The sequence below is a fragment of the Uloborus diversus genome, chromosome 5 (assembly GCF_026930045.1).
Source record: "Uloborus diversus isolate 005 chromosome 5, Udiv.v.3.1, whole genome shotgun sequence".
Lineage (NCBI taxonomy): Eukaryota > Metazoa > Arthropoda > Arachnida > Araneae > Uloboridae > Uloborus > Uloborus diversus.
In genome coordinates, this window is record NC_072735.1 from 92,040,020 (window position 1) to 92,054,552 (window position 14,533).

Consider the following 14,533-nt stretch of genomic DNA (forward strand, 5'->3'; position numbering starts at 1 on the left):
AAAAGTGAAAAATTTATTTATTAACAAATTTTTCACAACTTCTTGTTTAAGTAAATTCATTTATACAAAAACGAAATCATTAAAGCTCAGTATCAGGGTTTCCAACAGATTTTCAGTTTTCACTAAAGAAAAAAAGGGACCTTGAGCTAAATCTATATGGTTAAAAATGGTTAACACCATGGTAAAAGCAATTGGTAAGTGAAAAAAATAAATCTAAACAACAGCAATGTAAATTATTATGCTAATTTATGTAATGCTAATTTAAATTATTATGTTATAGTAGGGGGTGATTGCTTAAACAAGGATGCCACTCTCATATTTAAGTTTTCAGTCTTAATCTCTTAGCACTTATCAGTAGTTCTAAATACCAAAAAAATACAGATGCAACATCCATGGAATATTCCAAGGAATAAGATCTGAATAAAAAATAATTTTTAATTTAAATATGCATTACAGTTCGGGGGAAAAAACCTTCCCCAAAGAAAAAAAAACTAAAACATGTATGTGATTTGAAAAAGTAAATAAAGAACACCCCTTTTCCTCACATAAAAAAAACTAAAAAGAATGCATTGCACAATTATAACGAAGTGTCCCCCTCCCCCCATATTAAAAGGAAATATACTAAAAGGAATATATAATATATTAAAAAGAAAATACATTTAATTAAAATATGCCTTACAGTAAAAAAAAAAAAAAACATGAATGTGATTTGGGGGAAAAATTAATAAATAAAGATCATCCTCCGTTAAAAAAAATCTATGCCAATACACAATATTACAAAGTATCCTCCCCCCCCCCAAAAAGGAAAATAAATTTAATTAAAATACACATTTTAGTTGGAACAAATCGAAAATTCAACCACCCCCCAGAAAAAAAAAGAATTTTATTAAAATACTTGATGCTTGAAAAGCAAAAAAGAAATCCTCCCCTGCCCCCCTGCGAGGACCAACCACTATATTTCAGTGAGACAAAGTGCCGACTCATCTCTAACTCAACAAATACGTGGTTTAACATGAATAAAAATTTCACGAACTAGTTATTGCTTAGTACAGACTTAAATTCAATAGAAAACTTGTGGGAACAGCTAGCACGAAAATGACATGAAAATGGGAGCCATGAAAATGAGCGACACAGCGAGCATGATATAATCCTTTATGAACTCTCCCCATAGGTAATGTAAAACTTGATACCTTCGATGGAGAACCATGTGTTCGAAGCAACTAGAAGTAGTAATAAAATTGCGACTTCATATTAACATTGTAACAATGCTTCCCAAGCTGAAGTGCCTATAATTATCAGACATCCTATTTTCTGTTTATCTAAATAAATTCAACATGTGATTTTTTTTTCTATTAATTTAACTCTAACTTGTGCTTCACATACTGTTAATTATTTAACACCCATGAAATAAAAATTCTCACATACAGAGGTGTGAAATTTATTAGACTCAAGGAGCGGAAAACAGGAAAATCGATTATTCTGGTTAAAAAATAACCTCTAGATCCTTTTTAAAAGTTTAATTATGTTTTTAGAGAATAGTCAAAGTACTATATACATTATTTTGCCACAAAATTTCCCATTTTCCTTAAATTCCCCCTCCTTGGCAGCATTGAGTCTTATCTGATAACAACCACCATTATGTTCTGTTGTTGTTTCCAAAACTGTCTGCAGCTGTGAATGGCGTACAGTATTTTTTCGTGTATTTTGCCCTATTATCACCAAAATAACAAGTTTATGAGTAATTTTGTTTTGCACACTGGTTTCAGGGAACAGTTTGTGTTTGTTTTCATGTTTTTTACTTTGAACATCGATTTTGGTGAATAAGTAAGCTGCTTGACCTCTCACCACGCAAGAAAGCATTGGTTATGTGTACGTGAGACCAAAATACCTTTTTACAAAAAGAATGCCAAAATCACCCCAGATACGGCAAAGAAAAGGATTCACTGGGCCAAATATGTTCAAGAGGTGTTCTAGAGACCACTAGGTCTTTTTTTTGCCATATCTGGGGTGATTTTGGCCTTCCTGCGTGGCCTTCGACCAGGCATGCCATTGGTGATGAGTATTCGTTGGACCAATGGTAGGTCCACCTCCACACCATACTGCTTCAGATTGTTAACAAGTATTCAGATTGTTAACAAATATTTTGTGATGCAGACAAATACGAGGCGTATTTTTAAAGTAAGTTCCGTTTTGATATAAAAAAAGAACGAGTACAGATAGAGCAAAGAAATTTATTGCACAAAAATCTACCATCCTTACGCTATTTTTTGACATTTCTCCCGTGATTTTCCAAACATTTGTCATAGCGTGGTACAGGTTTTTGTATACCTATTCATAGAAAATTGCCGCCTGTGTAGTCAGCCATGGGATAACATGTTCTCTGAGCTCATTATTGCTGTTGTGCCATAGACCACCTTGGAAAGACTTTAGATGCCGAAACAAATGAAAGATGCTGCGGGCGAGGTGAGGGCACACTAGAAGATGTTCAAAAACGCCCCAGCCAAAGCCCTGTAAGAGTCCTCATGGTTGACTAAACGGGCGGTAACTTTGTACGAATAGGTATACAAAAACCTGTACCACGCTATGACAAATGCTTGGAAAATCACGGGAGCAATGTCGAAAAATAGCGTAAGGGTGGTAGATTTTTGTGCACTAAATTACTTAGCTCTATCTGCACTCGTTCCTTTTTTATATAAAAACGGAACTTACTTTAAAAACACGCCTCGTAGTTTGAGTTCTTGTTCTGATTCAGTTCATAGCTTTAGGAAAATTTTCAGACAAATCATTAACATTTTTTATAAATTGTGTACTCCATGACTACATTTGTGATAATGAGTTAATGTCAACTCTCCCACACTGCACTTATCTTCCATTTTTCTTACTAAAATAGGTAAACATAAGCAGCTCTAAGCACACAGAACATCTAAATGCAACTTACTGCAATAGTAGTGGAATTAGAGTATCTCAAAGTTTGACTCAAATAGCTGACAGTTTCAGTCTTACTTATATGTTCAGCATTTAATTTGCTTCTCTGTGTGTGGGAAAATCCTTTTGCTCCTTGAAACATTGATCAAAAAGGGATATCAAATTAAAAAAAAAAAGTTTTTTCTGACTCAACAGTATATTTATTTGTAACATTGAATCAGATGGCAATTAAGGAATAGTTTTAGAAAATACCCTTTAGAAACTCTCAGTTTAACAATATGATCCTTTTTCTAGAACAGTCTTTAAATTTATTTTTTGTACAGGACTATGAATCTAGCTGTTTGGTAGGAATATACGGTGCATATTTATCATTTCACTGCAATTTCGAGTTTGAGTGCTTAAGAATTTTCTTTTATTTTTGAAAAACAATAGAACTGCTTTAATAATCAGATATTTTAAAAAAGGTTTTTTTTTATCAATAAACATATTTGTATGCCCACTTGTTAAGAGAAACTCCATCTGGACAAATTTCATGAACTCCTTTTTTACATACACCACAAAGCAAGTTGCATAGTTTATTCCTTTGATTTTTTTTTTAACTGTGTAATTCACACTGTAGCAAGTTTCACCCAGAAAAGTTTTCTTAAGTAAAAATATTTTTTTCCCATCCCTGATGTATTTTTGGGTTGCCAATCATTCCTTCTCTTTTTCATCATTAAAAGCTCATAGGAAATTGTTGTTAACAAACGCAGCAACTCCCTGCCCCACTTTAATAGTGAAGCAGGCGTTCGCATATGCTCTATGTAGTGTTTCCATTAAGTTTAATTAAATTTTCCGATCAAAAGCTACTGAGAAAACGAAAGTATTTATATGCTTTCAACTTCATATACCTTGTATCCATAAGTAACTTCTTCAGCACTCTATAGAACCCCGTGCCTTGCAAGAGACAAATGAATAAATGATGTGTATAAACAGCAAATGAATTATAAACCAGGGTTCGTACTCAATTTCAGAAATAAAATGAAGGATTTTTGGAGGTGTTTTGAAGGAGTAAAATGAGATTTTGAAGGAGTACTAATGGGCTGTCCTTAAATGATGTTGCACTTTTATTCATATTATTTGACCCCCTTCCCCTTTGTCACAAAATATCCCACTTCACCTTACTACTCCTTGTCACATGTCATAACATAGTGTTGTAACAACTGTGTGATGTCACTTTTTATCACTCTTTCTCTTACCCTTGTCACAATTTCATGAACCCGGCTCCCTCTCAAGTTATGGCATCAAACATAGATGACCCTTTTTACATTGTCAGAACTGAGATTTACTAAACAATTGTTTTCTTTAACACAATTGCTTTATATAGTACATCTACTTATGTATTTTTAAATATTTAAATAATAATTAGACAAACTGACTTATGCTGCTGAGAGTGTGGTGGAGGGAAAAGCAATTGTTATAAAACTTGAAAAAATAGCTAAGCACCATTTAAGCATGTTTTACTTCACTTATGAAATGTCTTAGTCATCTAATAATATTTTTACCTTCAACTTTTATGACTCATATGCTCAATTTGTAAATCACATCTTTATGAGAAAAATAAATGCACGAAATTACTACATCAAAATCGTAAATATACCTTTGCCCTAGTGTCGATGTTAAGTTGTCGATTGAAGTATTTTAAGTCACTGTCATAGAGAAAAATTATATAGTCTTGAACTAAAAAAGAAGGAGTTTTGAAGGAATTAAAACCAAAATGAAGGAGTTTGAAGGGCCCTTCAGGAAAATTTCCAGAATGAAAGAGTACTTTCAGCCCTCACGAACCCCTAGGAGTTAGCAAACCACTGGTTAGGAAACGTGTAGATGAACAAGGATTTGTGTTTCATTTTTGCAGTAGGAGAACATCTCACAAGCTGGAAGAAAAATGCGAAGAAGAGAACACTTTTGAATAGGCTACTATGTCAGTGGTGCAGCGAAGGGGGGGGGGGGAACCCCCCAAAGGCATTGGTTTTAACATACATGCATATCCTAATACAATAGTTTATGGATATGAAAGGACTGTTTTGATGAAAAAAAACACCTTTCAGAAGATATTTTTGATCAAGAAATCCCCTTCAGAAGGTATTACTGATCCAAAAAAACCCTCCAGTAGGGATTTTTGGTCCAAAACCCCCCTCCAGAAGGTATTTCTGGCTGCACTAGTGTACTAGTAATGAAATTTGTAAAAAAAAATAGCATTTTTGAGATCAAAATAAAAATTAAGAGCATTTCATGTGCAAATTATTGAGATATTTATATTTTTAAATACATTCATTTTTTGATAATAGTGTGAAAAAATAAATAAATGAAAAAATTAAATAAAAAAAAAATGAAGCAGATACATTTTTAAGCTAAAATAATAAAGAACTGAAAAAGCCATTAATTTTATTTTTTTTTAATGGCAGAACACAAATCTAAGATCATCAGGAAAAAAAGAATTTTTTTGATTATCATCTTCCCTTTGATTGATATTGACTTTAACATTTTTCATACTTTTAGAAAAAAAATTATGAAAATATTTTTTTTTCTACTTTTAAAATATTACTTAGAATTTTTGAATATTTTTTCTGAAATCCTCATACTTTCATTAATATTACTCTAAATTTTCATAAAAATTGGCTGAAAAATGAATGAAATACAAATTATTTTCAATCATCGAGCAGAATCGTCATAGTTTGGAAAATAACTAAACATTCAAAATTTCAACTGGCTGTAAAATGAAAACTAAACCAGATTGAGAAGAAAAAATTGATGTGGATAACTTTTCTACATTAAAGGACTAAACTCACTAAGTTTTATCAAAATCCGTGTCGGTGGGTGTCAAAATGCCATGTTTTTGGTTGAATTGACATGGTATGACCCTCTGATGTCACTTTTGCAGAGCATTAATGCATCCATGATCACTTGCGTCATTTCCATGATAGAATCTTCCTTCACTAACAAATCAGAAAGATCATTTCTATGGTCTAGGAATGGGTCAAAATTTTCAATTTGAATATTTTTAGTTGAGTGTCACAAATGCCGGTATTCTCGTTGGTTTTGGTCACCTTTGTCACTCCTAAAAGCTCTTCTTCCAGTGAGTTCTGAATTGAGTGAGTTTAATAACTTTACTACTGGAAAGAGTTCTGGAACCAATCACATAAAATGTCTCCAGTGGCCCAAGCTCAAATATTAGCACGCCAAAATGCAGTTGATTACGCGTTATTTGCAATCTTTAGGAGTTTGGATTTTGAATGAAGGGAAAATTTTATCTGTTTGCATTGCCGCATCCGCGTAAAACCGAAACTCATCGGCCAAAAATAAAATAAAGGTGTCAGATGTATAACCATGTATAATCGAAACCGCGTAAAATAAACCTGCGTAAAACGAGGGTCTACTGTAATCCAGAAAAAAGTTATAAACATTTTTAAGTGAGAAAAAAAAATCAACTTTTAATTGGATATTTATTGTCTGTGAGTTGATGAGTGTGAAGAAATCATCAAGAAAAAAAAGCTAAATAAATATTTGTTGCCAGTTTTTGCTTGTGTAAGAGGATTTTTTTTTCTTGCTTTTACTTTGAGGCATTCCCTATAATGGAAGGGACTTAAAAATTGTCCTTTCTGACCCCCCCCCCCCCCCTCCCCCCGCAAGTTTTTGTACTGCTGAAAGAAAATAACCAAGACTTTTAATAGTGTAAATGAAAACTTTTACTTTTGACTTTAATCTAATTGGAACTTTGAGATTTGCAGTTAACGTAATTTCAGAGTGGTCTTTACTTTTACAGGTTCACAGGCTCGGATCCAAATTTTGAGCCCCCGTGAAAGACAAAATCTGAAAGGCCCCTTTCCAGAGGCCAGCAGTATATATTTGCAATGTTAATAAGTCTTGGTGCTAGTTTTTTTCAATATTTGTTGGCAATACCTTGGGCTGTTGGGCCCCTGTAGGACATGGGCTCCCTCGCACAGTGGGTAGCCAGATCCGGCACTGTTGATAAAATTCCCGATTTTTTCCTGATCTCCCGGTTCTGCCTCTACTTTGTTCAAGGAATTTCATGAAGTGGAAAGTTATGTATGAAGCAGGAAAAAAGTAGAAGTAGGGTAGAAGTAAGACTCAAATGCGAGAAATTGAGAAAGTATGTAGTTTTTTAAGAGCAAGGAAAAGAAAATCCAAAGCAGAACGGGCAAGAGATGAATCAAATATTGGCAAATTCAGAATCACACTTATTAGGAATGCTTCTCATGAGCATTAGATATCACTCGATTTGAAGAAAAAGCTTTTGTGTTATCGATTCATAACGAGAAATAATGAAAGAAACAAATGAAAGTTTCTAAAGATTATCTTACTATTTGGCAGAATCCGTCAACTGGTATTCTCTCCTGCGATCATAACACTCTTGAATGCCAGAATCGTTCCACAGCGACTTGATGGCAGTCACATAAGGACCCTCAAATGTAGTGACAGTCTCGTAATCTACCAGTCTGACAAGCTCTGCATGATCCTGCAACAGAAAAGAAAAAATATGCATGTTGCATTCATTCATTTCATTGATAAAATTTAACTTGCAAAAACGTGGGTGAGAAAATCTCACCCTCTGTTAAAATTAGAGTGAGATTTTCAAAATTGAGAGGGATAATATTTTTAAATCTTATTATTCAATTTAAAAAAGGTGAAAAAATTGTGAGAAAGCCCTGCATTGAAAAATTTTGCAAATGAGATTTTTTTACAAGTGTGCAATCCTCACACTCTATCAGGAACCCTGCTAGCAATTTACTGTATTACCCTGCATTATCCGACATGCCGGGAAAATGCAAAGTTCACCAGCATGATAGGAAATTTGAATTTTCCCGCATGCCGGATAATTCAAGGTTATTTTGCAACAAAACAAAGTAAATTTCCCCATTCAGTTCCAATCAGAAAGCAAACGACTGTAAGGAAAAAAATAAATAAATCCTAAAAGTAACCTTCTTTCAAAAAAATATGTATTGCCTATAATATGTGCTTGTTATTTATGGTAAGTCATTATGAATGGATTTAATTATATGCCAATAAAGTAATCAATTTGGAAGCAATCATCACTGCGATTTGTTTATAATTTTTTTAAATAAATTATTTTAGGTTCCTTTTAGAGAGGCAAGTTTATTTTTTAGTTATTGAATAGCTATGACAAATTCTTTAGCAGGCGGTAAATTACTGCTTAAATGGTTGCTTACTTGGTTCTAATTTAATTTTTATAAAATTATTCGTTATTAAACAATATTTTCCTTGTTAAAATAACAAATGAGATTGTTAGTAAATATTTTTACAAAATTAAAATGTTTATTAATACTAATAAAATATTTATAGAACTGATATTCATTTTTAGTCTGAACATATAAAATCTTTTATAGTATCTTTCTTTTCTCCTAACCTCTATTTTTCCGGCATGCCGGAAAAGATCAGGAGGGTGTTATTAAAAATCTGGTGACCCCCTAATTTTGCGGCATGATGTATAATGCAGAGTAATATGGTATAAAGCTTTGCAAAGTACAAATTTTAGAGTCTCATGAAATGTATGTCGACTCTAGGTTTAAAAGGTTGTAGTTCAGGAAATATTTTGAAAAGAGTAGTACTCCTTGACAAAATGGCAGCCTCGAAGCATTGATTAAGAGTACATACACTCAAAGACGGATCCAATCTCTGGTTTCGAGGAGGTGAAAAGTGGTAACAGAGGTTAAAGTACAATTTTTGGGCTCAAGTAGAGTGTCTGGGGACAAATTTTAGAAATTAATGTGCCCAAAATGCAATTTTAGGTTATATTTTGTTGCTTGGGGAAAGGGGGGGGGGGTACTTCACAAAAGGCTACTTCACAAAAAAGTAGCCTGAAATGTCACCAGTCAAACAAACATTCATCTGATGCGATAGCATTAATGTTGCCAGATATACATACATCAATGCTATCTAGTAACAAGAAGCCGTGGGAACTTTTTAAAATCACCTTTTACTTAACAAAATTTTCATACAAAAAGACAAAGGCTCCAATTTAAAATCAACTTGATACTTTTATAGGACACTAAATCAGCAATACAACCAACTGCAGACAGCAAAGTGGTTTTTTTTGGGGTAAAAGTAGGAAATAAAGAATCGAAAATTGGAAAAATAGGAAAAAAAATCACTTAAAAAAGTAGGAAAAATAGGAAGAGATTGGACTACACACATGTCAAAAAGAAACAAATTTAGCGTAGATTTTATTTCTAATGTAAATTAAACTAACAATATTTTTGATTTAAAATTGCCCCAAAAATAAACTAACAGTACTTTTGAAGTATTAAAGGGATTTAATGAAAGACCGATTTGCAGAAACAAAATGAAAGAAATAAGCTGACAATCATCAGTACGAAAAATAAACTAGTAGAAGCAAAGATATTAATTACAAAAATATGAAAATAAAATCCAAACAAAGAAACATCTTTCAACAATACAGTAATAAAATTTTCAAGTGTGAAAGGATAAAATGCAATAGAGATTGAAAAAAAAAAAAAAAACTCATATTTTGGTGCAATAAAACTATTTTTGTTAAAGACTTGTTTTGTCAAAAACGAAAACATTTATTTGAGAGCATCCATTTATCATTTGTAAATACTAACATTTTCAACTCCTGTTGTCATAAACTATGATACAAATAGCAAAGTAAATATTAAATTAGTTTTAGTTAAAAACAATCAGCTGCTGACATGCATTCTTGCATAAACAGGTGCAGATGTTTGAAATTGAAAAAAAAAAGGGGGGGGGAGACTGAAAATGCAGAAATATAAAATAAATTTGTTCTTAAACATGGGACATAAAATTTATAATAAAATAATTAAACTAAATAAATAATGAAATAAGTAAACTAAAGGGTTTGTATTCTGTTATGTATTTTTAGCATTCAACATTCAGGCATGTCATTTATGGGGGGTCAGTGGGGTCAATTTCTCCCCTCCCTGGCTTTGGAAAATTAATGCTTAACTATACAAGTTTGTACGGTTTTTGTTCTTTTCAGATATAATTTACATTCAGTATACATCTTTTGCTAGCCACCCCAGGGAAAAAGAATCAAAATGACGGGCCAGTTTTAATTTTAATCAAGTAATAAAAACTAATATTGATTTAAATGTTCGATGATTTTTTACCTCCTCCTTTTTCCAAAATTTTTGTCACGGAAAAAAAGGAAAAACTCATGAATGGTAAACATAACATTTTTATCAAAAACAAAGATCAGTTACTAATGTTTCTCTGTGCATAAAAGGGAAGGCATGTAGTTTCTCTCATTCCTCACTATACAGCAAAAATATTCATTCGGAAATTGTTCATGAAATTGAGAGTGAGGGGGGAGCACCTGGCATCAAATGCCTGCATATATCTCGTTTTCCCACCCTTCTCCCTTTGATCAGGCGCCCTGAGTACAATAAATTTCAGTAGATACGCGGCATCAGTATATATCAGCGTAGAAAATACCCATTAAAAAGGGAAAAAAAAACAGTACTTATTTGCTTGTGGCTCTATTCCCCAACTTTTAAAAACGTGAAGGAATAGAAATGGAATCTTGCATTTAAATCGATTTCCGATTTTTATCAAAAAATCAGGAATGTTTTGCCCATCTAGGCCAGTGGTTGGGGAGTGAAAAAAGGTCGAATACGGAAGTAATTGGTGGAAAGCTGGAAATTGTTTTAATTTATGCCGTATGGGTCTGTAATGACCATACTAAGTTTTCCCCCTTCTACTAAGTGAGCTTTCGCCATAGCGTCCAAATTAGTGCCAAAAAACACCTGTTTTTTCATTAGTGTTAAAATATTTCAAAAATGGCTCTTAAAACGACCAAAAATATATGAAGGTTTCTTGTAGAGCACAAAATACTGAACAAAATGAGTACCTACAACCTGCATTTTTGTTAAATATTAAGCTCACAACTCTATTTCAAAAATTGGCTTAAATTACTAATTAAGCGCTTAAAGCCAGAACGCACCTCGTTCCTACGCTCCCTAACGTAAAAAAATGGCAGGAAAACTTTATTATGTTCATTATTGTAATAGAAATATATCGTAGGTGGAATAAAGGTACGAATGAGAAGGAAGGAAGTTGAAAGTAAGGAGGGAGGGGGGGGAAACGCGTATCCAGGTTAATTATGCTAACCCCTTCCCACTCCCACCGGCTCTCCCTTTCTCCACTGAAATACCTTCGTTCCCTCCCTTCCATCCACTCACCCCTTTCTTAGAGGCCGAATAAACCTTTTTATGCTGATATTTCTCCCATTTGCTAAAAATTCCGGAGGGTGGTTTCTTAAAATCGAAGTTTTAATGCATTTACAATGGGAAACTATTATACAATATATTTAAAAAAACAGCTTTTATGGCTAAGAAGTTGTTTAATTATATCACCCTCTCAATAATTAACGATTCGTTTTGACACAATAACCATTAAAAAAAAACTAAAAAAGCGGGGCACGACATATTTACCGTTAAGTTTGTTATAATCTTTTATAAATTCTTCGTGGATTTTCCTCGAAATCATTTAAAACCTATCATTCAGATACAGTAATGTTCTTTTTTTTTTTTAATGTACATAATAGCCAGAATATTTAACTGTTCTTGCGAAATAATTTAGCAAGAAGGAATTCAAAATTCTTAATATTGAAAATGAAAGTTCATTATTGCCTGCTTACATGCTATATCATTTTGAAAAATCCCCATAAGTTTGCTGTGTGATACAATAACTGAAATAAATTTAATCAAATTTCATGCATCTGAAATCAAAAACTGAAGATACGATCTAGTTTATTCTTAAAACGATGTTTGCAATGTGCAATTATGAAATAAAACTCTAGTAAACTTTCCAGCTGCAATATGCAATCGAAAATCTTATCCTGAATAATTGGTAACAGATCCTAAATTATCGACGAACTTGACTGCAAGCGTCGAGATAACAGAAAATTTGGTGTGCCAGGCTTGTAGAGTGAATTAAGATTTTTTCTTAGAAATGGTAACATTGAGGGGAATTAGCGACTTCCGGTTATACATTTATTTTTTAGCTTGAGGCAAGGACGAAACATCTCATATAGAACACAGGCTTATACACAGGTAAGAATTGCTTTTTAATAACTCATAGAGTGTTCATCTGCAGTTCATCAAGAATCACAAAACAGATATAACACCTGGTTTCCCTAAAAATGATTTTTGCAGCGTTGGAAGTGCTTAGTGACCATAATGTCCTTTGCGTTTTGTACAGTGCAAAAAAGGCTGTACTCTGGCTTGTAGCTGTAGAAAAGCGGGCATCAACTGCTCTGCAATATGCTACAGCTGCAGAGGGCACGCATGCACCAACTCTCCGGAGGATGATGACGGCACTTCAAACTCAACTAACTTAGAAGCGGAAATTGATATACTGGAGGACAATTTAGAAGAAGTTGACTCATTGGAGGAGCGATATGATCATTTGCAAAATAATGAAAGTGGCAATGACCAAACTGACACTGACATTTGCAACACACTTTCAGCGTCAAGAAAAAAAATTAAGTTCATTTAACTGTTTATTTTATGTGTAACAAAATTGTTTATGTTAAATTTCATTAAGCTAGAAAATTATTGTAGTTTTTATCACAATTCCACACAATGTGAAACTTTCACATGTTGTCAAATGTTTTAGCGATGCTCAACGTATCATTTTAGGTGACCCATATGTATATATTGCATTTTACTTTTAATATCTAATGTCTTTCTTTATTTAACATAAGAAAATAAGAGCTGTTTTGAAATCTGGAATGTTGCCCTTTGTACCTCACGTTTTCGTAATTAAATATATTTTCTACAATTACGTGTCTAGTACCTTTTTAATTACTCTTATCTGTGTGTTAATTTGATCAATATTTCATTTTGCACTACTAGAATGCAAAAATTGAGTGTTCATTGAAATAAGTCTGACTGTTTATTTATCGTCAATAGTTAGATAAAAAGAAGATTACTTTTTATGAGTGATATATGAATACTGTTTCGAGTATAATTTCATCATACATACTCTGAGAAGCGAATTTTGCATTTCTGAACTTATTTTCTTTTATACTATTTTTAATTTCTTAGAAGAATTACTTTTAAGAATTACTTAGATATAAAAGCTGTGTTGTTAAATATATTGTATAATAGTTTCCCATTGGAAATGCATTAAAATTTCGATTGTAAGAAACCACCCTCCGGAATTTTTAGCGAATGGGAGAAATTTCAGCATAAAAAGGTTTATTCGGCCTCTAAGAAAGGGGTGAGTGGACGGAAGGGAGGGAACGAAGGTATTTCAGTGGAGAAAAGGAGAGCCGGTGGGAGTGGGAAGGGGTTAGCATAATTAACCTGGATACGCGTTTCCCCCCCCCCCTCCCTCCTTACTTTCAACTTCCTTCCTTCTCATTCATACTTTTATTCCACCTACGATATATTTCTATTACAATAATGAACATAATAAAGTTTTCCTGCCATTTTTTTACGTTAGGGAGCGTAGGAACGAGGTGCGTTCTGGCTTTAAGCGCTTAATTAGTAATTTAAGCCAATTTTTGAAATAGAGTTGTGAGCTTAATATTTAACAAAAATGCAGGTTGTAGGTACTCATTTTGTTCAGTATTTTGTGCTCTACAAGAAACCTGCATGTGCTCTTTCTTGTAGAGTTTTGTGCTCTACAAGAAAACGACCATATTTTTGGTCGTTTTAAGAGCCATTTTTGAGATATTGTAACACTAATGAAAAAACAGGTGTTTTTTGGCACTAATTTGGACGCTGTGGCGAAAGCTCACTTAGTAGAAGGGGGAAAACTTAGTATGGTCATTACAGACCCATACGGCATAAATTAAAACAATTTCCAGCTTTCCACCAATTACTTCCGTATTCAACTACCCAACCACTGGGCTAATCTAGGTTTTGCCATTTTTTTTCTGAAAATACACCTTTTGCAAGGAAAGAAAATGAAATTTTATAACCATGATTACAATTTAGAATGCACAATAATTATATTTATGCATGAAAAAAGTTAGTGTCTGCAGTTATTTTCTGAAGTGGTCCATTTTTGCGAATTTCTGTTATCTGTCGCTTTTATTTTGTACTAACATCAATAAAATATGTAGTGTACAGGTTTTTCATTGCCTTTCTGTTTAAATGGAGCTTCATTTAACTTGTAATCAACTATACAAAAAATTCGCTAATAGGAAATTCGGCTTTTCTCTCACTTTTTGAACAGTCGACCTTTTACTTTAACTAAAGCTTCTAATTGATGGGTAAATAATATATAATTGCATCAGAATGTGCCAGTATCAGGGTTGTCCTATTTTGTCCACCCCGGAAAAAACCACTGGAAAAAACGTCCCAGACAAAATGCCATTTTGTTCACTTCATCAGTAAACTTAAAGTTTTGAGTTGAAAATTTGAAGTTTGAAAATAACAAATAATTATATAGATTTCTCCTATTCAAGTAATATTTGAATATAAAAATAGTATACATAAATATGTATATTAACAATTGATTGTAAAGTATTTTTAAGTGAAAATAAAAAAGTAAGATCAGTTGAATTTTATGTAAGTGTGTTAATAAATCAAATGAGTGT

The 14,533-nt window shown here is 32.9% G+C and overlaps 1 protein-coding gene across 2 annotated transcripts in view; it reads right to left on the reverse strand.

Moving 5' to 3' along the window:
* Window positions 1-14,533, reverse strand: part of LOC129223346 (guanine nucleotide-binding protein G(q) subunit alpha) — a 200,617-nt gene that overhangs the window by 26,519 nt on the left and 159,565 nt on the right. For both annotated transcript variants that reach the window (XM_054857916.1, XM_054857917.1), the window contains exon 3: window positions 7,287-7,441. In XM_054857916.1, coding sequence (XP_054713891.1) covers window positions 7,287-7,441 — 155 coding nt within the window. The remainder of the gene's footprint in view (window positions 1-7,286; window positions 7,442-14,533) is intronic.